This window comes from Anomaloglossus baeobatrachus, chromosome 1 (genome assembly GCF_048569485.1).
Source record: "Anomaloglossus baeobatrachus isolate aAnoBae1 chromosome 1, aAnoBae1.hap1, whole genome shotgun sequence".
Lineage (NCBI taxonomy): Eukaryota > Metazoa > Chordata > Amphibia > Anura > Aromobatidae > Anomaloglossus > Anomaloglossus baeobatrachus.
This window is the reverse complement of record NC_134353.1, coordinates 478,106,639-478,132,495: the sequence shown is the minus strand read 5'-3', so window position 1 is coordinate 478,132,495 and position 25,857 is coordinate 478,106,639. Positions and strand designations below refer to the sequence as shown.

Sequence of the window (25,857 nt, the reverse complement as noted above, 5' to 3'; positions counted from 1 at the left end):
TTCTATGCAGTTCCTTGTTCAGGTACTGAATCAAACTTTTAACTGCAGCTCGGCCGAACTCAGCGAACCTGAACAACCACAGGTCCGTTCATCCGTGATTATTCCGCCTACTTCGCATCTTCAAGAACCTATGTATTAGAATAGGATCTTGGAGATGCGAATACCCCTTTAAGGTTTGTATGAAACCAGACAACCTCTAAAATTTTTCTTTGAACCATAATTAAAGAGTAATAAAATAAAAAAGATTTCTATAAAAAAAAGGAACAACGTAAGATAACTTCTTGCAGCTGTTAATCCCAAGGTTGTCCTTGTTATTTCTAGGAGCTCTTTTGCAAGGTTATTTCCTAAAATGTAATTTTCTTAAAAGCCTTGAAAAGATAATGGTCAAGATCTTATTTATAAATCAATTCATCTGTGAAACCTTTCAGTAGGTTAAGCAGAAGACATCATATCAAGAGCCATGTGTCTCCGCTTCTGTCTTTGTTTCCTGCTCATTTCATCCATTATACCAAATTTTTGCCAGACATTGGAGGTGTCAGATGGTGGCATAAGGCTGTGTGGGAGAGATTTCATTCGGACTGTTGTCATGTCATGTGGAGGATCAAGGTGGAAGAGATATTCCCCTGAGCCTGGACAAGAAAGGCTTAACCCTTACCGTAAGTACTTTTTTGATAGCATGCGAAACAGTTGTCTGTTTGCAAAAATCATCATACCCCCTACCCCAAACACTCATTACAGAAACAGAGTCCTCACATTGTCTGTATAGTCATTGTTTTTTCATTCTGCAATTATTCTTGAAAGAAGAGGAATACTCAATAATAATATGATATAAAAGTAGATATGAATAAACTATCTCATACACAGCTTTCAGAGAGTTTTCTGACAACATATAAAATAATAAAAATATATAAGACTGTATACTCCCCTACTCTAACTCCCAACACGTGCTCTCTGGTTGTCTTGGCCAGAATAGAACGCTATGAAGTACTGTTTTGCAGTCATCCAACCAATGATGCCTTTGATTGGCTGCATAGGTCAGGTGACTGGAACACAACTTCAGTAGGTGTGCCACACATGATGTCCTGTTTCAGTCACCTGACAGCTACAGCCAATCACAGACCTTAGTGGTCAGGTGAAAGGATGTTATCACTTTCTGTGGAGACTGCTAGAGCGACTGCGTTGGAGTGATTGTAGTTAGAGAAGGAGAATTTACATTCTTTTATTATTTTCCTCTATCTCTGCCTGCTAAAGATTTTTGGAAGTTGAAAACCCCCTTTTAAGTTTAACCCTTTTCTTAAACAATTACTAGAGATCCCATCTGTACTAGTTAAAAGATATGTAAATATTATTACAATCAACCAATGACAACCTAAATAGATCTGTCACTCAAAAATGTGTATCACTTTCATTCCTGTAGGTGCATCAGTTAAAGGGGTTGTCCACCTTTCCAGTTGATATATATAAATATCTTTGTTTTTTACTTAAATGTATGTAAGTGGGGATAAAGGTAATTAATACCAAACATGGCACCATTTGTCTTTTGTAGCCTTTGTGTTTCACTGTCTAATGCTGGCTGCAGAATGAGCTAACTGAGAATCTATCAGTCAGCTCTCCATGATGGTCTGACAGAGAGATAGTATCTCTTAGCTATCTTTTTCTGACCTACACTCAGCCGATTTAAAATCACAAACTATATAACATTTGTAAAGAAACCAAATTGCAAAAATGATTTTTAACCACAAATACATACATAAAAAAAAAATGTCCTCAGAGATTGGCAACTAGTAATTAACTCCTTTGAGAGTAGCCATTTTTTTTGTTACAGTGGTTTTGTTTTTCCCGCCCCTTCTACCAAGACCCATAACTTTTATTTTTCAGTCGATTTAGCTGTATGAAAGTTTTCTTTGTATAGAGCAAGTTGTAGTTTTCAGCAACACCATTCATTTTAAACTATGATGTATCGAAAAATGGGGAGAAAAAAAATCAAAATGAAGTGGAATTGTGGAAAAAGTTCAATTCCACCATTCATTTTTTCGTTTAGTTTTTTACCGTATTCATTGTGCAGTAAAAATGACCTGACAACATGAATATTTGGGTGAGAATGATTATAGCTAGATCAAACCTGTATAGTTTTATTTATGGCAGTAATGGAAAAAAATTCAGAACTTTATAAAACAACAAACAACATTGATTGACACAAAAAAATTTTTGTTTGTCCGTCTGAGACATTTTTTAAATTTTGTGCATCTCAAGGTGAAATTTTTATTGAAACAATTTTGGGGTACATATGACATATTGATCATTTTTTAATGAATACAGGGTTGGATTTCCCACAGGTCTAACCTAGGTCATGGCCTAGTAGTCTGGTAGCCATAAATACAGAAGAAATAACCAAATATAAACAACTTTTCAGTATTACTTTGAGAAAGCCATGTACAATGCTGTTTTTTTAATTTACACACATAGACATTAAATAAATGGAGTGGTAAATTTACGTTGTCCATCTCTTTAAGCTTGCACTGTTTCACTACAGTTTCTTGCATTGTTGTCCACTTAAAAGACATCCTGCATCCTTGGTGATAGAAGCTGTAGGAGTGGGAAAGGTGAGTGCAGCGCCGGCTCTCTGCTTCTATCTCCGCTGCCGCTGTAGTTTCTGTAACAGAAGACATTGTAAGGAGGCGGAGTTAGTAGCAGTGAGTTACACAAGCGCCTGGGGGAGGGGGTACAGAATTATGCACTTTAGCCTAGGAAGTAAAAATGTGTAAATCCAGTCCTGATTGCATATTTGGGGGCTGCAAGGATTGAAACAACACAGATCTGGCATTATTTTATTTTATTTTCGGCATTCAGCATCTTTTAAATTAATTTTATATTGTAATAAACCTGACTTTTATGGATGTTGTATATCAATAATGTTTTTTATTTTCTTATTTATTTTAAAACTGGGTAAAAGGGAGTTCATTTAAGGAATTGAAGAGTTTACTTTTTATATTTTTTGTAGCTTTTTTCTCTGTATTTTTTCCATATTTTTTACTTGACTTTTTATATTTTTTGTAGCTTTTTTCTCTTTATTTTTTCATCCTTCTACAGGACTTGAGCCTGGGATTGTAGGATCACTTATACTATTTAATGTTATACCATAGTATGCAGTATGTATGCAGTATGTAATACAAATAGCTGTCTCCTTTAAGCTAAGCCTAGAATTGACTTTCACAGGAGAAGCAAAATGACCGTTCCGGAGACCTTAAGCATGGCTGCCATGGTAATTCATCAGTGTGCCTTAAGTCCCCGTCACACTAAGCAACATCGCTAGCAACATCGCTGCTAACGAACAACTTTTGTGACGTTGCTAGCGATGTTGCTGTGTGTGACATCCAGCAACAACCTGGCCCCTGCTGTGAGGTCGTTGGTTGTTGCTGAATGTCCTGGGCCATTTTTTAGTTGTTGCTGTCCCGCTGTGAAGCACAGATCGCTGTGTGTGACAGCGAGACAGCAACAACTAAATGTGCAGGCAGCAGGAGCCGGCTTCTGCGGACACTGGTAACCAATGCAAACATCGGGTAACCAAGAAGCCCTGTCCTTGGTTACCCGATATTTACTTTTGTTACCAGCCTCCGCCGCTCTCACTGTCAGTGCCGGCTCCTGCTCTGTGCACATGTAGCTGCAGGACACATCGGGTTAATTAACCCGATTTGTGCTGTAGCTAGGAGAGCAGGGAGCCAGCGCTAAGCAGTGTGCGCTGCTCCCTGCTCTGTGCACATTTAGCTGCAGCACACATCGGGTAATTAACCCGATGTGTGCTGTAACTAGGAGAGCAGGGAGCCAGCGCTAAGCGGTGTGCGCTGCTCCCTGCTCTGTGCACATGTAGCTGCAGCACACATCGGGTAATTAACCCGATGTGTGCTGTAACTAGGAGAGCAGGGAGCCAGCGCTCAGTGTGCGCTGCTCCCTGCACGTGTAGCTCCGTGCGCTGGTAACCAAGGTAAATATCGGGTTGGTTACCCGATATTTACCTTAGTTACCAAGCGCAGCATCTTCCACGCGGCGCTGGGGGCTGGTCACGGGTTGCTGGTGAGCTCACCAGCAACTCGTGTAGCGACGCTCCAGCGATCCCTGCCAGGTCAGGTTGCTGGTGGGATCGCTGGAGCGTCGCAGTGTGACATCTCACCAGCAACCTCCTAGCAACTTACCAGCGATCCCTATCATTGTTGGGATCGCTGGTAAGTTGCTTAGTGTGACTGGACCTTAACTGGAGCAAGCAGCAGGGATTGAGCTATTTTATTGCCACTGTCAATGATTGACAGCGGCATTTAAATAAACAGCAGTGATCGTGGATAGCCATCACTGCTGTTAGAGGCAGATGAAGGCTTTATAATACAGCTGCATCTGCCCTGCATGGAGCACGCTCAGCTCCTGAGGCCGCATCATATACTCTTCATATACACACACCCTGACTGTATTGTACAGTTACGTCAGGGTGTGCAAATTGGCTAAAGATATATCATATTATCTTACTAATAAAACCTACTTTCAGTAATATTGTTCATTTATTACTTAAAGGGAACCTGTCATGTGCAATACGCACACAGAACCACGAGCAGTTGTGGGTACATATTGCTAATCCCTGCTTATCTGTCTCAGGCTGTAGTAGCATGGATAAAGGGATCTTTAGAAAAAGTATTTCTAAAGATCTTTTATCTTGTGCTAATGAGCGAGGGGGACTAGTCCCAATGGCGTTATAACCCCGACTAGCCTCCCTCTTAGCATGTTAGTATGCCCACAGGGCCCACAGAGGTGTACTAATATACTATTTAATGCAGCGTCACCAGCGGTGCCGTGCGTACTTGTGTTCGCTGTGACTGCACTTCTGAATGCCGGACACTTCCAATCATGCGCAGTATGAAGCCGGGTGTACGTGTCCCGGCTTCAGAGAGGTCTAGTGCCTGGCATTCAGAAGCGCAGTCACAGAGAACACAGGTGATGCTGCATTGGTGATGCTGCATTGAATAGCATGTTAGTACACCCCTGTGAGTGTACTAACATGCTAAGAGGGCGGACTAGTTTGGGGATAAAATGCCCTTGGCATTGGTCCCTGCGCTCATTAGCACAAGATGAAAGATCTTTAGTAATACTTTTTCTAAAGATCTCTTTATCTATACTAGTGTATACAGGGATGGTTAGGCAGAAATTAGCAATATACACCCAGAACTGCTGTTGGTTCTGGGTGCATATTGCACCTGACAGGTTCACTATAATACTTTGTGTCAGTAAGGTTGAAAAATCCATCGTTAATTGGAGTAAGAATATTAATTTTAATCATGCTTCGCTAAAACCGAGCAATGACTGATCTGTTGACTAGTGTATAATAAGATGCATTATCACTCACAAAAAAGGGCACTGACAATTCAGTTGTAGCACAAAGACTCGGGCTATATTTTTCTACTTCTGTAGAACTTGTATGAAGGTATTACCGTCTACACATTGATAACTCTTTAAAAATTCTGATTATAGGTGATTTCCTGGACTGGTTGAATAGAGATTTCTTGGAGGACCCTGACCATCTGAATCAAGTGTATGGAGAAACCCATAGAGCTCCGAATCCTCCCTATTCCAACCTTCAGAAGAATGATCCAACTATGGAACAGTTGCAAGGGTCCCTATATGATCCTACAGCAAGCGAAGAACAGCAGAGTGTTGGCTTACGAATGAGAAGAAGTGTAGGGCCGGCTTTATCCTGCTGTCAGAGAGGCTGCACCAAGAATGAACTCATGAAGTTCTGTTAATGTGGCTTTTACGCAGTATATTTTCTGGCTGAGCATTATTACTTCGCCATCTCTACAAAGACCTACATGTATGATATTAAATGCTTAATAGAACAGTCAAACGTAATACTCTTTCTATATCTAATCACATAAGGTACACAATTTACAGTATATTTACACAGCCAATATTTTTGGAGCAATGTCTGAGTGCCCCAGTCCTTTTTTATGAGTCTTATGCCTTTCACATGTCCTGAACAAATATTCATTCACAGCAATCACTCTGCAAATTTGCCAAATGTCAACGTGTCCCTTTTCATTTATTTCTTTATTAATTAGTAAGCTATTTTTAATCAGCTCCCCAAAAGTAAAGCCCCCGACATTCAATAGGGCAGAAAAAAATTATAAAGGAGGAAATCATAAAGATTTTAGAGAACCCCCAAACTCCCAGGTACTTATGTCCTTTAGAGATTTAACCTTAAATTGACTAAGGCAAATTTTTCAAATCTGACCTGTGTCTCTTTATGAGGCCATATTTATGGAAAGTTTCAACATTTCCCTGTCAAAAAGTCTGCTGGAACACCATTGTAAATGTGAACAGGGTGCTAGCTAAAAAATACACAATCTATATAAAGTGAAAGACTGCACACCAAATTCAGAGAAATATGAATAAGCATAATTGCTTTATAATACATAAAGAAATAAAAAACACAATTAACCATATGAAAAATTGAAAAAAATAAAAAATGTGACATTGCATGACTGCTGAGGATTATTTGAAAAAGAGATATTTAGCTAATGTATTGATCAATTTATTACTGCCCGATAACCACTTCACGGTAATCTCTTATTTATTGGGTCCATAACCAAATGTTATCTCTATATGTGGTTAAAACCTGCTTGTGTGTATGGGTCATATGGCTAATTGTATTTTTCATTCCTTATGTATTATAAAGCAGTTATGCTTATTCATATTTCTCTGAATTTGGTGTGCAGCTTTCACTTTATATAGATTGTGTATTTTTAGCTAGCACCCTGTTCACACTTACAATGGTGTTCCAGCAGTCTTTTTGATTGTTATGCAGTTTTTTTCTGTCTGAGAACCCAGTCCCGCCCTTTAGCCATGTTTATTCAATTTCCTATATAGCCAGGTCCCTGGCTTCCCATACACAAGCAGGTTTCAACCGCACATAGAGGCAACATTTGGTTAGCGACCCGATAAATAAGAGACTACCGTGAGGTGGTTATCGGGCAGTAATGAATTGATCAGTACATTAGCTAAATATCTCTTTTTCAAATAATCCTCAGCAGTCATGCAATGTCAAATTTTTTAATTTTTTTCAATTTTTCATATGGCTAATTGTTTTTTTCATTTCTTTATGTATCATAGAGCAGTTCTGCTTATTCATATTTCTCTGAATTTGGTGTGCAGCTTCCACTTTATCAACATTTCCCTGTGACTTTGAGATATTTTTTCATGACACCTTGTACTTTATGTTAGTAGTAAATATAAGTTGATATGTTTTGCATTTATTTCTAAAAAAAAAACCCTGCATTTTTAACATTTTTAGAGTCATACCCCAGGAAATAGTTAATAAATAACCTTTACTTTATCTCTACCTTGCATCAGCACAAATTGTCATTTTTTTTCAAGGAAATTTACAAAACATTTTTCACAGATCTATTCAGTTTTGAAGTGACTTTGGGGGACCCATATAATGGAAACCCCCCCCAAAAGTGATAGCATTTTAAAAACAGCACCCCTCAACATATTGAAAACTGCTTTCAGGTAGTTTATTAACTCTTCAGGTGGTTTTCAGGAATTAACACAAAATGGAATGACTGTAATGAAAAGATTTATTTTTAACACTCACATCTGAACTGGCCACTAAAGCTGTCAGACTATAAGGCCATTATTTGACCACGAACTGCCATGTCAACCATCAGCACCACATAATCACAATCTCAGAGAGCTTGGAGACTCCCTTACCCATCCAACTACTGACCAATTCTTTCCATAACTGTGGGTTTGGTCGACTTTAGTTTTATATGAATGAGTACCTTTACATTTTTCAATAAATCAAATTATATGCATGAGAGAACATTAGATAACAATAAAATCATGAGAATCACTATTTCTTGCTGGCTTTTCATAAGGTTTATACATGAGGTTAGCTTATACACCATGTGCAGAATTATTAGGCAAGTTGTATTTTAGAGGATTTTTTTATTGATCAAGAACTATGTTCTCAATCAACCCAAAAGACTCATAAATATCAAAGCTTAATATTTTTGGAAGTTGGAGTGTTTTTTTTTTTTAGATTTGGCTATCTTAGGATTATATCTGTTTTTGCAGATAACTATTACTGTGCAGAATTATTAGGCAACTTAATAAAAACCAAATATATTTCCATCTCACTTGTTTATTTTCACCAGGCAAACCAATATAACTGCACAAAATATAGAAATAAACATTGCTGACAAGCAAAAACAAAACCCCAAAAAATTAGTGACCAATATAGCCAATTTTCTTTATGATGACACTCAGCAGCCTACCATCCATAGATTCTGTCAGTTGCTTGATCTGTTTACGATCAACATTGTGTGCAGCAGCCACCACAGACTCCTAGACACTGTTCCGAGAGGTGTACTGTTTTCTCTCCCTGTATATCTCACCTTTTATGAGAGACCATAGGTTCTCTATAGGGTTCAAATCAGGTGAACAAGGGAGCCATGTCATTATTTTTTCATCTTTTAGACCTATACTGGCCAGCCACACTGTGGAGTAGTTGGATGCATGTGATGGAGCATTTTCTTGCATGAAAATCATGTTTTTCTTGAACAATACCGACTTCTTCCTGTACCACTGCTTGAAGAAGTTGTCTTCCAGAAACTGGCAGTAGGTCTGGGAGTTGAGCTTCACTCCATCCTCAACCCGAAAAGGTCCCACAAGTTCATCTTTGATGATACCAGCCCATACCAGTACCCCACCTCCACCTTACTGGGGTCTGAGTCGGAGTGGAGCTCTCTGCCCTTTACTGATCCAGCCTCTGGCCCATCCATCTGGCCTATCAAGAGTCACTCTCATTTCATCAGTCCATAAAACCTTTAAAAAAATCAGTCTTAAGATATTTCTTGGCCCAGTCTTGACGTTTTATCTTATGTTTCTTGTTTAAAAGTGGTCGTTTTTCAGCCTTCCTTACCTTGGCCATGTCCCTGAGTATGGCACACCTTGTGCTTTTTGATACTCCATTAACGTTGAAGCTCTGAAATATGGCCAAACTGGTGGCAAATGGCATCTTGGCAGCTTCACGCTTGATTTTCCTCAATTCATGGCAGTTATTTTGTGCCTTTTTTGCCCAACACGCTTCTTGCGACCCTGTTGGCTATTTGCCATGAAACGCTTGATTGTTCGGTGATCACGCTTCAAACGTTTGGCAATTTCAAGACTGCTGCAGCTCTCTGCAAGACATTTCACAATTTTGGACTTTTCAGAGACCGTCAAATCTCTCTTGTGACCCATTTTGCCAAAGGAAAGGAAGTTGCCTAATAATTAAGCACACTTTATATAGCGTGTTGATGTCATTACACCCCCCCTCCTCATTACAGAGATGCACATCACCTGATTTACTTAATTGGTAGTTGGCTCTCAAGCTTATACAGCTTGGAGTAGGACATCATGTATAAAAAGTATCATGTGATCAAAATACTCATTTGCCTAATAATTCTGCATATGGTGTATAGCAGTGCATACTTTCATCTGCCTTCAAATATTTCATTAAACTTATTTGCAAATCACTTCATTGCAATATATGTTTTCAAAAGAAAATGTAGTTTTGCTTTCATTATTTTATATACGTTACTCACATCTTCTATTCCTCCATCGATACAAGTACTGACATAAAACAGTATCTACATACATAATTGCCAGTTGCAGATGTAACCGTATCCCACAATGCACTGTAGCACTGTCAGTTGTACAGCCACAGTTCACACCCACATCATAGCCATGAAAGAACAAAGAAGCAGATCATAGAGCCACTTCATTAACAATAAGTAAACATAACAACCTTTTATTGAAATATGCACACAGGTTAAAAACTTTTAAAAAAACAACTGACACATAGACACAGTAAATGCAACTCAAGGTGGAGATTAGTAACCAGATACAGTCATATGAAAAAGTTTGGGCACCCCTTTTAATGTTAACCTTTTTTCTTTATAACAATTTGGGTTTTTGCAACAGCTATTTCAGTTTCATATATCTAATAACTGATGGACTCGGTAATATTTCTGGATTTAAATGAGGTTTATTGTACTAACAGAAAATGTGTGCAATCCGCATTTAAACAAAATTTGACCGGTGCAAAAGTATGGGCACCTCAACATAAAAGTAACATTAATATTTTGTAGATCCTCCTTTTGCAAAAATAACAGCCTGTAGTCGCTTCCTGTAGCTTTTAATGAGTTCCTAGATCCTGGATGAAGGTATATTCGACCATTCCTGTTTACAAAACAATTCCAGTTCAGTTAAGTTTGATGGTCACCGAGCATGGACAGCACGCTTCAAATCATCCCATGGATTTTCAATGATATTCAGGTCTGGGGACTGGGATGGCCATTCCAGAACATTGTAATTGTTCCTCTGCATGAATGCCTGAGTAGATTTGGAGCGGTGTTTTGGATCATTGTCTTGCTGAAATATCCATCCCCTGCGTAACTTCAACTTCATCACTGATTCTTGCACATTATTGTCAAGAATCTGCCAGTCTAAAATTGTGCTACAGGTACAGTATAATGAGGTGTTGGTGTTTTAAATTACACATTTGCGATGTCACGGAGCAGTAAGGAGACGTGGCCGAGTATGTCTGCCGTTGCCTGACATTGCCATGCCTTGAGCGATGTTGCGGTGAGCGATGAGACATGGCGGCACTGATGAGACATGGAGACACTGACGGGACATGACGAGACATGGCGGCACTTACGAGACATGACGAGACATGGCGGCACTGACGAAAGAGAGAGAGAGAAAGAAAAAAAAAACATACACATTATGTTTATTTACAATAAAAATACATACAGCCTTTAACACATTTAATTAGCCTCCCAAAAATATCTGTGGATAATCCAGAGCAGGCTATGATCTGCTACAACCTCTTGTAGAGAGGGAGAAAAGCGAGAGTTCCCTAGTCAGCCTGCTGCCATGACTAAAATTAACTAAGGTCACTCAAGGGGCCTCCCCACCCAGTGTCACATGGCCAGAAAAAAGTGATCTTGGAAGCTCTGGAGTCTGACCTCAGATATTCTCACTGCTGGCACCGCTCTCACTTATGAAGTGTTGCAGGAGATCACGAGTACCGCGAGAGTTCCTGAGTTTGTCCGCAAGCATCACTAAGGTTGCCTAAGGTCACTCAGGAATTTAACAGCAGTGCCACTTATTGAACTGCAGGTTTTACACACAAGAAATCTTCCTCACTTCTCCTAACAGGCCCACATACCCGCCTGTACATTTCATTGCATATCACTGTTCCTGGACTCCCGCAGCAGTAACAACATGACTCGTCCGAAAAAATACAAAAAGCAACATGAAAACAATAAGGCTCGGGCTGTACATCAACAACAACGCCGCGCTAATGAGACTCCTGAAAAAAAACTCCATCGCCTGGACAAAAACAATGCATATAAATGTAAACGTCTCACTCAGGGGTCACACATCAAACTGCACAAAACAATGTATCACCTCCAATTATAGTCACAACAGTTTACAATAAACCATATAGTGTACTCACAAACACAGCACACAGGGGAAACACCCCATAGTGAACACAGCTCAAGAATAGAGTTGAGGGTGGTTCGTGGTTCGAGGTTCGCCAGTTCGCGGTTTGAGTGATTTTGGGGGGTGTTCTAGATTTAACTAGAACTCGAGTTTTTTGCTAGAAGTTCGGCAGCTCGAGTTACGTTCGAGAACGGTTCTATCAGCAAAAAGCATAGCTAATTACTAGCTGGCTTTTCACTGTAATAGTGTGAGTCACTCTGTGATTCACACTATTATCATATTTCAGTGTATAGTGTGCGGGGGGGGGAGGGTTTTTTGATCTATGGTGCTGAGAAAATGCCGATCGCCATTTTTTTTTTTCTAAGCGTGCGTGTAGTGGGGAGTGCCAGCATGTCAGCCAATCCCAGACACACACACGGCTAAGTGGACTTTTTGCCAGACAAGCAAGGGCATGTCTCATAGGCTGTCCATGTCACATGTCCTTGCATTATAAATACGGCCATTTTCTCTCAGGATGCCATTATCTGCCTTCTGCATCTGGGTGACAGACACCGCTCACGCAGCTTCTGTCGCCGGTCCTGCTGTGTACGCTATACACACAGCGCTCTACAGGTTAGGGACAGAAGTTTATTTCAGCCCTTTTCAGGGCTCATTTCATCCGGCTCAGAGCCATAGGTGACAGTCAGGTCTGTGGAAACGCTGTATACAGCTTCAGATAACAGCGTCTGTGTACCTAAGCTCAGGGAATTCCTTGCTGCATTTCACCATTAGGAGGGATAGAAAGTGAGGCTTCCTTTCCTCTACACTGACCCACAACCCTACCACTGTACCCTCCAGCACATTTTTGCAAAGCCATTTTAATTGAAAAAAGTGCTGCCAGTTAGTGCCATCCAAAGAGTGGCTGCTGTACTCCATTATTGTGCCACTTGTGCCAAGCAAGTCCCACCACCTCTGCATTCTACCCTCCTGCACATTTTTGCAAAGCCATTTTAATTGAAAAGAGTGCTGCCAGTTAGTGCCATCCAAAGTGTGGCTGCTGTTGTGACGCCCTGGACTAGCCAGGTAGTCACATACATAGTAACACACACACACCCACCCTAGGCAGTCACACCATCCAAACCAAAAACCCTTGTTGCCTCCCTCCATAGTCTGATGTCCACACCAGGTGGGGCGGAGCCAGGCGGTTGGCCCCACCCACCGAGGAGCTTACAGGCCTGGAGGCGGGAAAAGTGAGAGTTCAGTCGTGGAGGCGAAAGTGAGAGGAGTGAACACTTGAGGTGTCTGGGTTGGAGCCCAGACACTGACAGCAAGGTTGGCAGACGGTGGTGGCCGTCTGCAGGAGTTAGTGGAACTCCGCAGAGCCGTAAGGACCGGGGTCGGGCGTCGGCCCGCCGGTACCGGACCGGGGAACGGAGTGAAGCTAAGCACACAGGCAGGGCCATTGGACCCCGACCAGGCTTGGAGCCGCCATCAATAGTCAAATCCGAATGTGACAGGAACCCCAGAGGTTTCTCAACTACTAAGTCCCAATATACAGCCACCGCCACAGGCTAGAGATCCAATGGCCAGCGCCTGCGGGCAAAACGGGCTCCTACGGCACCTATACGCCGGGGAGCGGACTACCGGTGGGCAACCACAGGAGTCAAGAACATTCTCAAATGTGCAATGAAAGACAGCCACCATCAGCCATCCGGGGAGAGCACAACAACAACACTGCAGCCGGCTGCGGGACCCGTCCATCCGGCCGTTTTGGTTTATCTACGACTCTGTCAGTGATTGTCTGAGTGAGTACACCAGTGCCATCCGGCACCGCGCCGCGCAGTCCCTGCACCCCAGCCATCCGGCCTCCCCGTTACACCATCGGGCCCCGGGATCACCAACCCCTGCCCACGGAGGGGACAACATCTCAGCTGCACCCTACCATCTCTCCCGGGATCCCCATTACCAGCAGCGGTGGTGCCACTATCACCACGACCCGTGGTTGGCGTCACGAACAATCTCCCTAAACATACCATCCCCATTTAACTCACGGGTGAGGAGCGCTGCTCGAGTCCCCAGGTCCGGTCAACCGCTCGAGCCACCGAGCAGCAGCAGCAGAAGCCCTGGACTCGAGCATGGCGAGCGCGTCCCCTCCGCCTGCGACAACTTGGCGTCACGAACAGGATCGAGCCAATCTACTTACCAGTAGAAGTGTGCCTTGCAGTCTCCGTCGGCGGAGTCCGGCCGAAAAATTGAAAGCGCCGCCATCTTTGGCGCGAAGATTTCCCGCTCGAGCGTCTTCCCCGAGAAGGGAAGGCGTGAAAGTGAAGCCCCGCCCCCAACAAGCGAAAGTGCTAGAAAGAACCAAGGGGGATGGGAAAAAGATGTCTGCGCCCGGAGCCATTGGTGGAGCGGCGGTCGCAGCCGCAGCAGCGCCCGTAGATGGAAACGGGATATCCCGTGCTCCGGCTGCAAGAGCGGGAGAGGTTGCGGGTCCAGCGGTCGCCCAGGTAATGCCGTTCTCCGTGCCTTATGTGCCTGGTGCTACCTGGCTGCCACAGTACGATGGGAAGCCTGATGCTTTGCAGGTGTTCCGGAAAACGATTAGCCCGGTCCTCGAGTTATATCCCTTGACTGACAGGCAACGGGCAGCGGTAGTGCTAGGGCAGCTAACCGGCGCGGCTGAGCAGGAGACGGAGACCTGGACCGACGCGGATCGGGCTTCGGTGACAACCATTTTTGAGAAACTCCAGATCGCTTTTGAGACCCGCACGGAAGCGGAATTGTGGATGCAGCGGAGAAGGACCAATGACTCACGGTATGGGCCTCCTATTTGTTACAGGTGCAGCAAGCCTGGCCACAACTCTAGGCGGTGCCCGTTAAACGAGCAACCCCTGGGGCCAAGGGCCAATCCTCAGGAGAAGACACCAACGGCCCCCCCGATTGGCGAGACCGGTACTTCGGAGCTCGCCCCATCATCACCCTGGCAGTGGATGGCGTCCCGCTCATGGCCCTCTTGGACACAGGATCACAGGTAACCACTATACCATATACACTGTACCAGCAGTATTGGGGTACTGACGAACTTGCCGCCTCTGATGATAGCCTGACCCTTGTCGCAGCCAATGGACTATCGCTAACCCAAGTGGGATACAAGCAAGTGACCCTGACTGTGGGACGTGCGGAGTTAAAGAATCAAGGGATGCTTGTGGTAATGAATGAACCCAGTGATCATACCCCGAAAGTAATCTTAGGGACCAATGTGATGGAGCATTGTATGAGTGAGGTGCTGAATCTGTTGCAGCAGTTGGCGGCCACAGCAGGAGGAGGCCGACAGAGGGCTGTGCAGCGTGAGATCCGAGCCCTTCTGTATCGGCAGCAAGTGAACTCAACTGGTGGAGAGATTGGTGGAGTAAGGGTGATGTATGTGGCCCCCTTGGTAGTGCCACCTCGTAGCGAGATGATGATTTGGTGCAGGGCAGCAGTAGGCCCCCAGGGGCGCGTCTACCCAGCGATGGTGGAACCCACGCCTTCTGAACACTGGCCCACGGTGATGGCGGCCAAAGGGGTGGTTGACGTCAAAAAGGGGAGAGTGCCTGTAAGAGTGCTGAATTGTGGAGAGGAGGAAGTTAGGCTTCCCCGTTATGCTACCCTTGCCAAGTTGCTTACCCTAGACCCTCACACCATTCACGAAGCCGCCCCTCCTACCTCAGCATCCCCTGCCAGTAACCATATACCCCCTGAACAGTTAGGGGAGTGGTTCCAGGAACTACACCTAGGCACTGAAACCACACCCACGCATCACAAAGAGGGGGTATACAGGGTGGTGCAAGAGTGTGAACAGATTTTCAGCAAGCACCCATTAGATTTCGGGAGGATTAAGGGGGTTCAACATCATATACCTACAGGTGTACATCCACCCATTAAAGAAAGATATAGGCCCATCCCGCCAGCACATTATCAATGCGCCAAAGACATGTTGAGGAACATGAAGGAGGCAGGGGTCATTCAAGATAGTTGTAGTCCCTGGGCAGCCCCACTGGTGCTGGTAAAGAAGAAGGACGGCACCATGCGAATGTGTGTGGATTACCGGAAGATCAACCAGATGACGCATAAAGATGCCTAGCCTCTCCCCCGTATCGAAAAGTCGCTAGCTGCGCGGAGAACTGCTAACTTCTTCTCTACCCTTGACCTTACCAGCGGGTACTGGCAGGTAGCAGTCGCACCAGAGGACCGTGAGAAGACTGCATTCGCAACTCCCATGGGACTCTGTGAGTTTAACAGTATGCCGTTCGGGCTGTGCAATGCCCCCGCAACCTTCCAACAGCTCATGGAGTGTTGCCTGGGACATCTCAATTTCGAAATGGTCCTACTGTACCTGGAGGATGTGATCGTATACTCCCAGACGTACGAGGCCCACCTGGAACATCTGGCTGAAGTGTTTGCGTCCCTAGCCAAGTATGGGATGAAACTGAAGGAGAGGAGATCCTGGCGTATCCTGATTACAGCCTCCTGTTCGTCCTCTACACCGACGCCAGCAATGTGGGCTTGGGAGCGGTCCTGTCCTAGGTCCAGGAAGGGTGAGAAAAGGTGATCGCCTATGCGAGCAGAAAACTCCAGCCCACGGAAAGGAACCCCAAAAATTACAGCTCCTTTAAGCTTGAGCTCCTGGCCCTGGTGTGGGAATCACCGAGAGGTTCCGACATTATCTCGCAGCGGCAAAATTCACAGCCTACACGGACAATAATCCATTAACTCACCTGGATACGGCCAAACTGGGTGCCCTGGAACAGCGTTGGGTGGCCAGGCTATCTAATTATGACTTCACTATCAAATACAGAGCCGGCCACAAGATCACCAATGCGGATGCGTTGTCTCGGATGCCCCACCTGCCGGATGGGGGGTCAGAAAACGATGACCTTGAAGAAATTGAGTTGCCCGCATTCCATCGGCCACTAGACAAAAAATTCCATGTCAAACAACAACAAGCGAACCTGAACCCGCTACCCAGCCAGGGGTGGCGAGAAGCCCAAGACCAAGTGCCTGCCATCCAGTTGGTGAAGACCATGATTGAGCAAGGCTCCTCCGGAATGGATCCGGCAGCGCCTCCTGAGGCCCAGTGGCTGTGGAAGGAACGAGCCCGCCTGTACCTGCACGAGGGGAAGCTGTATCGAGGGCTGATCAACCCAAAGACTCATGAAAAGGTTCGTCAGCTGGTGGTCCCTCAGGCCAGCGTGCCTAAAGTTCTCCTGGCATATCATGATGGCGCTGGGCATTTCGGCTGGAAGAAGCTGGAGATTTTGTTGAGGGAGCAGTTCTATTAGAGTGGGATGCGAGAATCTGTGGAGGCTTGGTGCCGAGAGTGCGGCCCCTGTGCGCTGAGAAGAAAGGATGAAGTCAGCCAAAGAGCCCCTCTACAGCCGATCATCACCCACCAACCGCTGGAGTTAATTGCCTTGGACCACGTCAAGCTTACACCTAGCCGGAATGGGTATACCTATGCCTTGACCATCGTGGACCACTACTCCAGGTTCATGGTGGTTGTTCCAATCAAGGATTTGACCAGCCGTACCGCAGCCAGGGCATTCCAGGCCTACTTCTGTCGACCGCACGGATACCCGGAGAGGGTGCTCACGGACCAGGCTTCAGCCTTTGAAGCGGAGGTGTTTCAGGAGTTCTGCCAATTGTACGGTTGTAAGAAGATCAGGACCACGCCATACCATGCCCAAACTAACGGGATGTGCGAAAAGATGACCCACCTGGTCCTAGACCTCCTCAAAGTGATACAGTTGGAAGAGCGGAACCTGTGGCCAGACAAGTTGCCCGACCTGGTCGACATGTACAACAACATCCCCAGTAGTTCTACCAAATGCACCCCGGCATGTTATGATCCGGAACCATGGAAGACCACCACAAATCATTGGTAAAAGGTGACAAGAGCATTGGCAACTAATCTGGCCGCCATCCCCTTACTAACCATCACAACTAGAAGTAGCCGAGGGGTGAACTAACATCCTGTGCATCACGAACCCAGCCGGAGAACTAACTATCCTAAAGGAAGGAAAGATGAATAACTCTCTGCCTCAGAAAATAGACAAGAATAGCAAGCCCCCCACATTCAAAGACTGCGGTGATATAGGAAAAACACAATACACAGATAGATGACAGGATTAGCAAAAGGTGAGGCCCCCACTGACTAAAATAGGAATGGACAGGAGAGGGACTGATGGTGGCCAGAGAAAAACCCTGCAAAAATCCAAATTCCTGATAGTACAAAAAGGCCCTCAGATCGCACGATCTGAACTCCGTCCTATACCAGGTGCTTTTGTCATACCAATGAACAGAAAACAAGAATCATAACAAATTCAACAAGCCACAAACACATGGACCCAAAGGAGCTATACTCCAAACAGAACTGCAGGGAGTTCCCCAGCCAAGCCAAACTGAGGGGGAAAAATCCCTGCATGCAAATAAACTGAAAACAACCACAGCAAATGACAAACCCAGATAAGAGCAAAAGAACCAAACAATAAATAAAGAGCAAAGCACTTATCTGGGGTAGATGTGGTGTGGAGCAGAATGAAGCAGGCTAGTGATACAAAGAACAACTGACATCCGGCATGGCCTGCTATCAGACCAGGATTTAAATAAGCAGAGAGTTAGCAAAGGAAACGCCCATTGCACAACACACCTGGTCCAAGTCCAAACCATTCCTGGCCACCAGAGGGAGCCTCCCAGCAGCCAAAACATAACTAACATTCACAACACCGGCGTATCTGATGAGAGCCCGACCGGGCCGGCTGCCGGTGGACCTAGAAATGGGCTTGGAAGCTCCTGAGGCCCTTCCTTCGACTGCTGGCTGGGATACTCGATGGCAAATACAATACCAACAAGTCCAGGAGTATGTGGAGAAGAATCTCGGTCAGAGCCGAGAGAAACAAGCGCAACGCTTCAATAAGCGAGCGTCAGCCGTCCCCTTTGGGCTGGGAGATGTCGTGCTGAAACGGAAGAGAAGGACCCATAAGCTGGATGACCCGTGGGAAAGGACCCCGTATGTCATACAGCCCACTGAGTGGGAGAATGAGAAGGCTTATGTGATCAGTCGCGACCAGGGGAAGACTGCCACTACGGTTTCCCAGGACCATCTGAAAAAGTGTCCTCACCCATTGAGAGTGACAAACGAAGTTCCGGTTCCTACGCCGAGCGGAGAAGAGGAGAAGAAGGTGATCCACACAGTGATGGGTGATTTTCCAGCAGACTGGCCTATGCAAAACGGTGCGGTGATTGTTCCGGTGATAATGTTCCCAAAACATGTGGAAGGAATGGAGATGGAAACGCCCGCCAGTGAACCGCTCGAACAAGCGCCCAGGGATGCACCTATACTCCCTCCCCTTGGGTCTCCACTTGCCATACCTGCCATAAGGGAAGAGGAACTGATTGTATCCTCTGTCCCCTTGCCCTCCACTGATGACATTGGGCCCAGAAGCTCCACACGCCCCAACCTAGCTCGGCCCCCACTTAGGTACAGGGAAACTACCATTTAGGGGTACCGTATGTTAAACGTGTAAATAGCTGAATGAATGAATCCGAATCAACCGAAGTTTTCACCTGATTGTCTACAGTGATTATCCCGGTCGTTGCCGGCAAGTTGTCCCCAGAGGGACCCTATGTGTTTACCACCCACATGAGAAACTGCTCATGAACATGGCCGAGAACTGGCAGGCCAACCACGAACTTGTGGGCCTGTAAATAGTGTTGTGGGCTGGTTTCCATCCGTGCCGCCTCCGGAGAGGCAGATTGAAGAAGGGACCGCAGCAGAGGAGGCTGGGGCCCGGCCACCACCAGGACCGGTGGCCATCATCCGGGGGTTAGGGGTCCCCCCTGGACGTGGGGTCCCCTGAAGTGACAGCCGGGTGCGAGACACTGTACCCGCTCCCGCTCGGGTAACCTGGACCAGGACTGGGGTAAAGGGGTGCTGCCCGTTTCTTAAGGGGAGCATCAAAGATCAGGTTATTTGGGTGGGAGAGCGAATGACAATGAACCCGTCCGTCAGTAATAAAAATGTTTTGAAACGTTAAAAGTAATGCACTTCCCGTAAGGGAAGACTTGACAGTATGCTTATGTTTTATGCTTTACCGTTTTACCATGTTATTTATCTTTTTACAGTTTTGAAAAATAAAACCGGTGATGGACGGGCAGCCCGAGGACGGTCTGCATTTTACCAAGGGGGAATGTGATGCCCTGGACTAGCCAGGTAGTCACATACATAGTAACGCACACACCCCCACCCTAGGCAGTCACACCAGCCAAACCAAAAACCCTTGTTGCCTCCCTCCAGAGTCTGATGTCCACACCAGGTGGGGCGGAGACAGGCGGTTGGCCCCACCCACCGAGGAGTTCACAGGCCTGGAGGCGGGAAAAGTGAGAGTTCAGTCGTGGAGGCGAAAGTGAGAGGAGTGAACACTTGAGGTGTCTGGGTTGGAGCCCAGACACTGACAGCAAGGTTGGCAGACGGTGGTGGCCGTCTGCAGGAGTTAGTGGAACTCTGCAGAGCCGTAAGGACCGGGGTCGGGCGTCGGCTCGCCGGTACCGGACCGGGGAACGGAGTGAAGCTAAGCACACAGGCAGGGCCATCGGACCCCGACCAGGCTTGGAGCCGCCGTCAATAGTCAAATCCGAATGTGACAGGAACCCCAAGGGTTTCTCAACTACTAAGTCCCGATTGAAGGCAACCGTCCACCCAGAGAGGATATACAGCCACCGCGACAGGCTAGAGATCCAAGGGCCAGCGCCTGCGGGCAAAACGGGCTCCTACGGCACCTATACGCCAGAGAGTGGACTACCGGTGGGCAACCACAGGAGTCAAGAACATTCTCAAAGGTACAGGGAAAGACAGCCACCATCAGCCGTCCGGGGAGAGCACAACAACAACACTGCAGCCTGCTGCGGGACCCATCCATCCGGCCGTTTTAGTTTATGTACAACTCTGTCAGTGATTGTCTGAGTACACCAGTGCCGTCCGGCACTGCGCCGCGCAGTCCCTGCACCCCAGCCACCCGGCCTCCCCGTTACACCATCGGGCCCTGGGATCACCAACCTCTGCCCACGGAGGGGACAACATCTCAGCTGCACCCTACCATCTCTCCCGGGATCCCCGTTACCAGCAGCGGTGGTGCCATTATCACCACGACCTTTGGGTGGCGTCACGAACAATCTCCCTAAACATACCATCCCCATTTCACTCACGGGTGAGGAGCGCTGCTCGAGTCCCTGGGTCCAGTCCACCGCTCGAGCCACCGAGCAGCAGCAGCAGAAGCCCCGGACCCGAGCATGGCGAGCGCGTCCCCTCCGCCCGCGACACTATACTCCATTATTGTGCCACTTGTGCCAAGTAAGTCCCACCACCTCTGCATTCTACCCTCCTGCACATTTTTGCAAAGCCATTTTAATTGAAAAGAGTGCTGCCAGTTAGTGCTATCCAAAGAGTGGCTGCTGTAATCCATTATTGTGCCACTTGTGACAAGCAAGTCCCACCACCTCTGCATTCTACCCTCTTGCACATTTTTGCAAAGCCATTTTAATTGAAAAGAGTGCTGTCAGTTAGTGCCATCCAAAGAGTGGCTGCTGTACTCCATTATTGTGCCACTTGTGCCAAGCAAGTCCCACCACCTCTGCATTCTACCCTCCTGCACATGTTTGCAAAGCCATTTTAATTGAAAAGAGTGCTGCCAGTTAGTGCCATCCATAGAGTGGCTGCTGTACTCCATTATTGTGCCGTTTGTGCCAAGCAATATTACATATTATTTCACTCTCTCTGATTTCATGAATATTCTGGGTAAGGCTGTACACACGGTTCAAGAACTCTGGCATCACCAGTGAGTATTGTTTTTTTCCATGCATGTCTGAATGAGAGTTGAAATATAGAGTAATAAGATAATCTGTTGTCCGTCCATTAACTGATTGTATAGATTGCATAGCACGGAATTTGGGACAGTCTCTGTATAATTACATTTTCTGTGTTGCTGTGTTTTGTGTTTTGCTTTGGCCATCTTTGCATCTTTGATGGGCAATACACTGGTCTAGGGGTATGTGTTCATAAGTGGTTTCATACTAATGCCTAGATAAAGTAGGCAGGCAGTAAGTTGTTGTATATTGATGAGAAGCCTCTGAATAACATAAAGTGACATAAGAGACTTGGTGAAATAATATGTATGTATAAGTTTAATGGTTATAGGTCAGACTGTGAAAAAATGTTCTGGTTGTGAAATGTCACAGGGCATAGCCATATAGAGTATTTGAGTGGATACCTGACATATGTATTTTTTCCATCAGTGTCAAGAGCGGTTTAGATAATACATGTGAGGTTCACTGATCCTTGGAAGGTGTATTGTTACATATGTTTCTGGAATCAATGAATGACTGGACAAGTGGTCCTGTGATCTGTCCTCATAGTGAGATATTGTGTGTTTCTTCCCCTCAAATGGAGATGAAGGTTTTATAGCAAAGTAATTTTTTTTTTCCTTTCAGTAGAATATTAGTGCTGTGAAGGTATATAAGTAGTCTCATTTTCTGCTGGGATTGTGTACACCAGTGGGTATTAGGAAAGTTGGATGTTTTGGAAAGCTGAATCTGGACGAAGAATTCTTTTGAGATAAGACTCTTGCTAAACAAACTGTGTGCTGTTGGTAGGGGGAAAGTGAGGCGCTGTGCGATTTTCTGTCTTCTGCTCTCTGTAAGAAGTCAGCTCTGAGGATTGTTTTGGCTTAACTCTAGTTTACGTTCATTGCTGGAATACTTTGTAAAGGACCAGCATGGGGTACCCAACTGTACATCAGGTCTAAGTGGGTTAGAGAGCAGTGTGGCCTTCCCACTTACATGGAGGTGGTCTAGTAGGTGAGAGGACTATCACACCTGGTCCTTCCTGCTTTAGTCATCTGGTCTATTGGGTAAGAGAGGTGTTTTTAACCCTTCTCAATACACCCTGCAAGTGTAGCAGGTGAGAGTGCTGACTAAGCCTTCCAGCTACAACTTGAGAGCCCATTCTGACTTGCCGGAGGAGTGTAGCCTGTTTGACAAGGTCCAGGGACACTGAGAGGGCATTTGCAGAAAGGTGGGCTGTGAGGGAATAAGTTGAAGCCATGGGCAACTTGTTCAGTGTGCAGTGTGGGGCTCCAGCAGGATCCAAAACAGCCAAACAGATGCAAGAAAGGGAAGGCAAAGAAGCAGTGAAAAATGTCAGACCGATACTCAAAAAGGCAGACATGCCAGAGTACGGATGTTAGGATGTCGAGAAATGGCACAGATTCAGGGAAGAAAAGAGAGGTTGGATAAACGACAAGAGAGTAGAGCAACAAGTAAATAAATGGTGTTGTGTGGCTGAAGAGGTGCAGCATGGTGGATATAAAGAGACCACAGCGGGAGATAAGGTGTATTATGAATGTTTTAATGCACCAAAAGCAGGAATTGTGACTGCTACCGCCCCCCCTTCATATAAGCAGAAACCCAGACCAGATGAATGGACTTGTGAACGTTGTAGTCAGAAAAACCCAGACTGGAGAGGTACTTGTGCTACGTGTAATGTTACTCGCCCTAAGCGGATTGCACTAAATCCTGTTCGAACCAGATCACATGTGATGACAGAGGACGCTGACTCTGAGACAGAGGTAGTGAAGGAATTGAGTTTTGGGGAGGAAGCTGACGGTGAGGAAAGGAAAGAACGCCCTGGGACCAGTACAAAAAAATCAGATACATCCCAACCGAGGAAGGTCACAAGAATCAGACAGACACAGGAATATCATCCCTGGAGCCCCTCTGACCAGCTAGCTATGTTGAAACAGTTACCTGGCCCTGAAAACCAACCTTTCCCATTTTACAGGCAAATACAGACAATACAGGTAACTTATAAATGCACTTGGGCAGACCTCGAGAGCTTGGTGACTGCAAAGGCTGGTGACGTGTTGGGACACATAATTAAATCACTTACTGATATGATAAAGGATCAATCATAGGTCATGGATGTTTAGTCTGAGAAGTCTGGAATGACGTACTGTGAGGCATTGAAAGGATGGGCTACAAAGAAACAAACAGAGCAGTCTGTACTGATGACTGACGTGACACAGCAAAAAGGGGAGAGTATAGAGACGTACTTTGGGAGGTTACAGCTGAAGTGGACAGACATGGGGTACAGTGCAAGAAACGACCTTGATATCAAAATATTGGTGAATGCATTCATTGACGGTATGAATTAGTTTTTACGAGAAGCAGTACAGACAGCCAGACCTGAGTGGAGAAACATGGACCCAACAGACCTTCTACAAGTAGCTAAAGAGGTTGAACTGACAAAATGCAAGCAACCAGTTATGTATGCTAGAGCACAAGGAAGACAGTGGAAGCAGAGAGGGGGGCACCAGGTGACCTAGCGACTGTACAGTGCTGGAATTGTGGACAGAATGGACATTATGCGAGACAGTGCAAAAACTCCAAAAAGGAGAGGGAGCAGACCGATTTCCTTCCTCCCTTGCCTCTGACCTAGGAAACTGGCAACCCAGTGACAAATGTGTACCCTGTTTTCGTTCCCTCAGGACCTGGTCCCACCTTAATTACGACCATAACAATGCCAGGGGGGAAAGAGGCAGAATTTTTAATTGACACTGGGGCAGTCGGAACTGTGGTACATAAAGACCTGATAAAGCCAGACATGATTACTGACGAGACTGTGGAGTGTGTTGGGGTGGAGGGATTGGTGTCTGAAACTCCCTTGACAAAACAGATGAAGCTGAAATTACAAGATAGCCAGGAAATTCTCACAAATCTTATTGTTAGTGAAAATACTCCTATGAATTTGCTGGGGGCTGATGTATTAAGTGCTATCCAGGCTACCATACAATACACCCCAGAAGGTATTACAGTCACAAGTCCCCTCTCTGACAAACACTTGTGCAAGATTGCAGCAATGGTGTACATGTCCAAATCTGCGAGAGTGTCCGATACCAGAACTAGTGAAGACTAGAGTTGAACGCGGTTCGAGGTTCTCCAGTTCGCGGCTCAAGTGATTTTGGGGACTGTTCTAGATCGAACTAGAACTCGAGCTTTTTGCTAAAGCTCGATAGCTCTAGATACGTTCGAGAATGGTTCTAGTAGCAAAAAGACAAGCTAATTACTAGCTGGCTTTTCGCTGTAATAGTGTAAGTCACTCTGTGACTCACACTATTATGAAATTTCAGCGTATAGTGTGCGGGAACAGCGCATTTAGATCACTGCTGTCTGGATAATGGCGATCGCCAATTTTTTTTTTTTTTCCTTGTCTTCCTTCCCTAAGCGCGCGCGTGTAGTGGGGCGGGCCAGCATGTCAGCCAATCCCAGACACACACACAGCTAAGTGGACTTTTTAGTCAGAGAAGCAACGGCATGTGTGATAGGATGTCCATGTCACATGTCCATGCATTATAAAAACGGACATTTTCCTCCAGCACGCCATTATCTGCCTTCTGCGTCTTGGTGTCAGTCACCGCTGGCGTAGCTCCTGTCTCCAATACTGCTGTGTACGCTCTAAACACAGCGCTATACAGAATAGGGATAAAAGTTTCTATTAGTCCTAGTTCTAATATCGGCAGGGTCAGAGCCATAGGTGACAGTCAGATCCGTGAAAACAGATTTTAACAGCTACACAAGATGACAGCGTCTGTGTAGCTAAGGTCAGGGATTTCCTCGCTGCATTTCCCCATTAGGAGGGATAGAAAGGGAGGCTTCCTTTCCTCTACCCAGACCCACAACCCTGCCACTGTACCCTCCTGCCCTTTGCACACTCAAGCTCATTGTTACTAAGCCATTATGCTAGCAAACACTGATGAAACTTAGTGGTATCCTAAAAGTGGCTGTTGAACTTCCATTAGTGTCCCACTGGTGCAAACCTATGTGCAGCACCTCTGCATTGCACACTCAAACTCATTGTTACTAAGCCATTATACTAGCAAACACTGAGGAAACTTAGTGGCATCCTAAAAGTGGCTGTTGGACTTCCATTAGTGTCCCACTGGTGCAAACCTATGTGCAGCACCTCTGCATTGCACACTCAAACTCAATGTTACTAAGCCATTATACTAGCAAACACTGAGTAAACTTAGTGGCATCCTAAAAGTGGCTATTGGACTTCCATTAGTGTCCCACTGGTGCAAACCTATGTGCAGCACCTCTGCATTGCACACTCAAACTCATTATTACTAAGCCATTATACTAGCAAACACTGAGGAAACTTAGTGGCATCCTAAAAGTGGCTATTGGACTTCCATTAGTGTCCCACTGGTTCAAATCTATGTGCAGCACCTCTGCATTGCACACTCAAAC

General features: G+C 45.7%; 1 protein-coding gene across 1 annotated transcript; it reads left to right on the top strand.

Annotated features, from left to right (window-relative positions):
• The first annotated feature begins 415 nt into the window (after window positions 1-415).
• Window positions 416-9,557, top strand: LOC142243232 (relaxin-3-like). The gene is made up of 2 exons (XM_075314913.1): window positions 416-656; window positions 5,512-9,557. Exons 1-2 carry the CDS (start codon window positions 461-463, stop codon window positions 5,781-5,783), a joined length of 468 nt encoding a protein of 155 aa, XP_075171028.1. The 5' UTR covers window positions 416-460; the 3' UTR covers window positions 5,784-9,557.
• Window positions 9,558-25,857: the final 16,300 nt, after the last annotated feature.

Bases quoted from the DNA above. Each gene is read 5' to 3' on its own strand.
- LOC142243232 (XM_075314913.1), top strand. From the start codon at position 461: ATGTGTCTCCGCTTCTGTCTTTGTTTCCTGCTCATTTCATCCATTATA. The intron at 657-5,511 runs GTAAGTACTTTT...TTCTGATTATAG, and splicing joins AGAAAGGCTTAACCCTTACC to GTGATTTCCTGGACTGGTTG.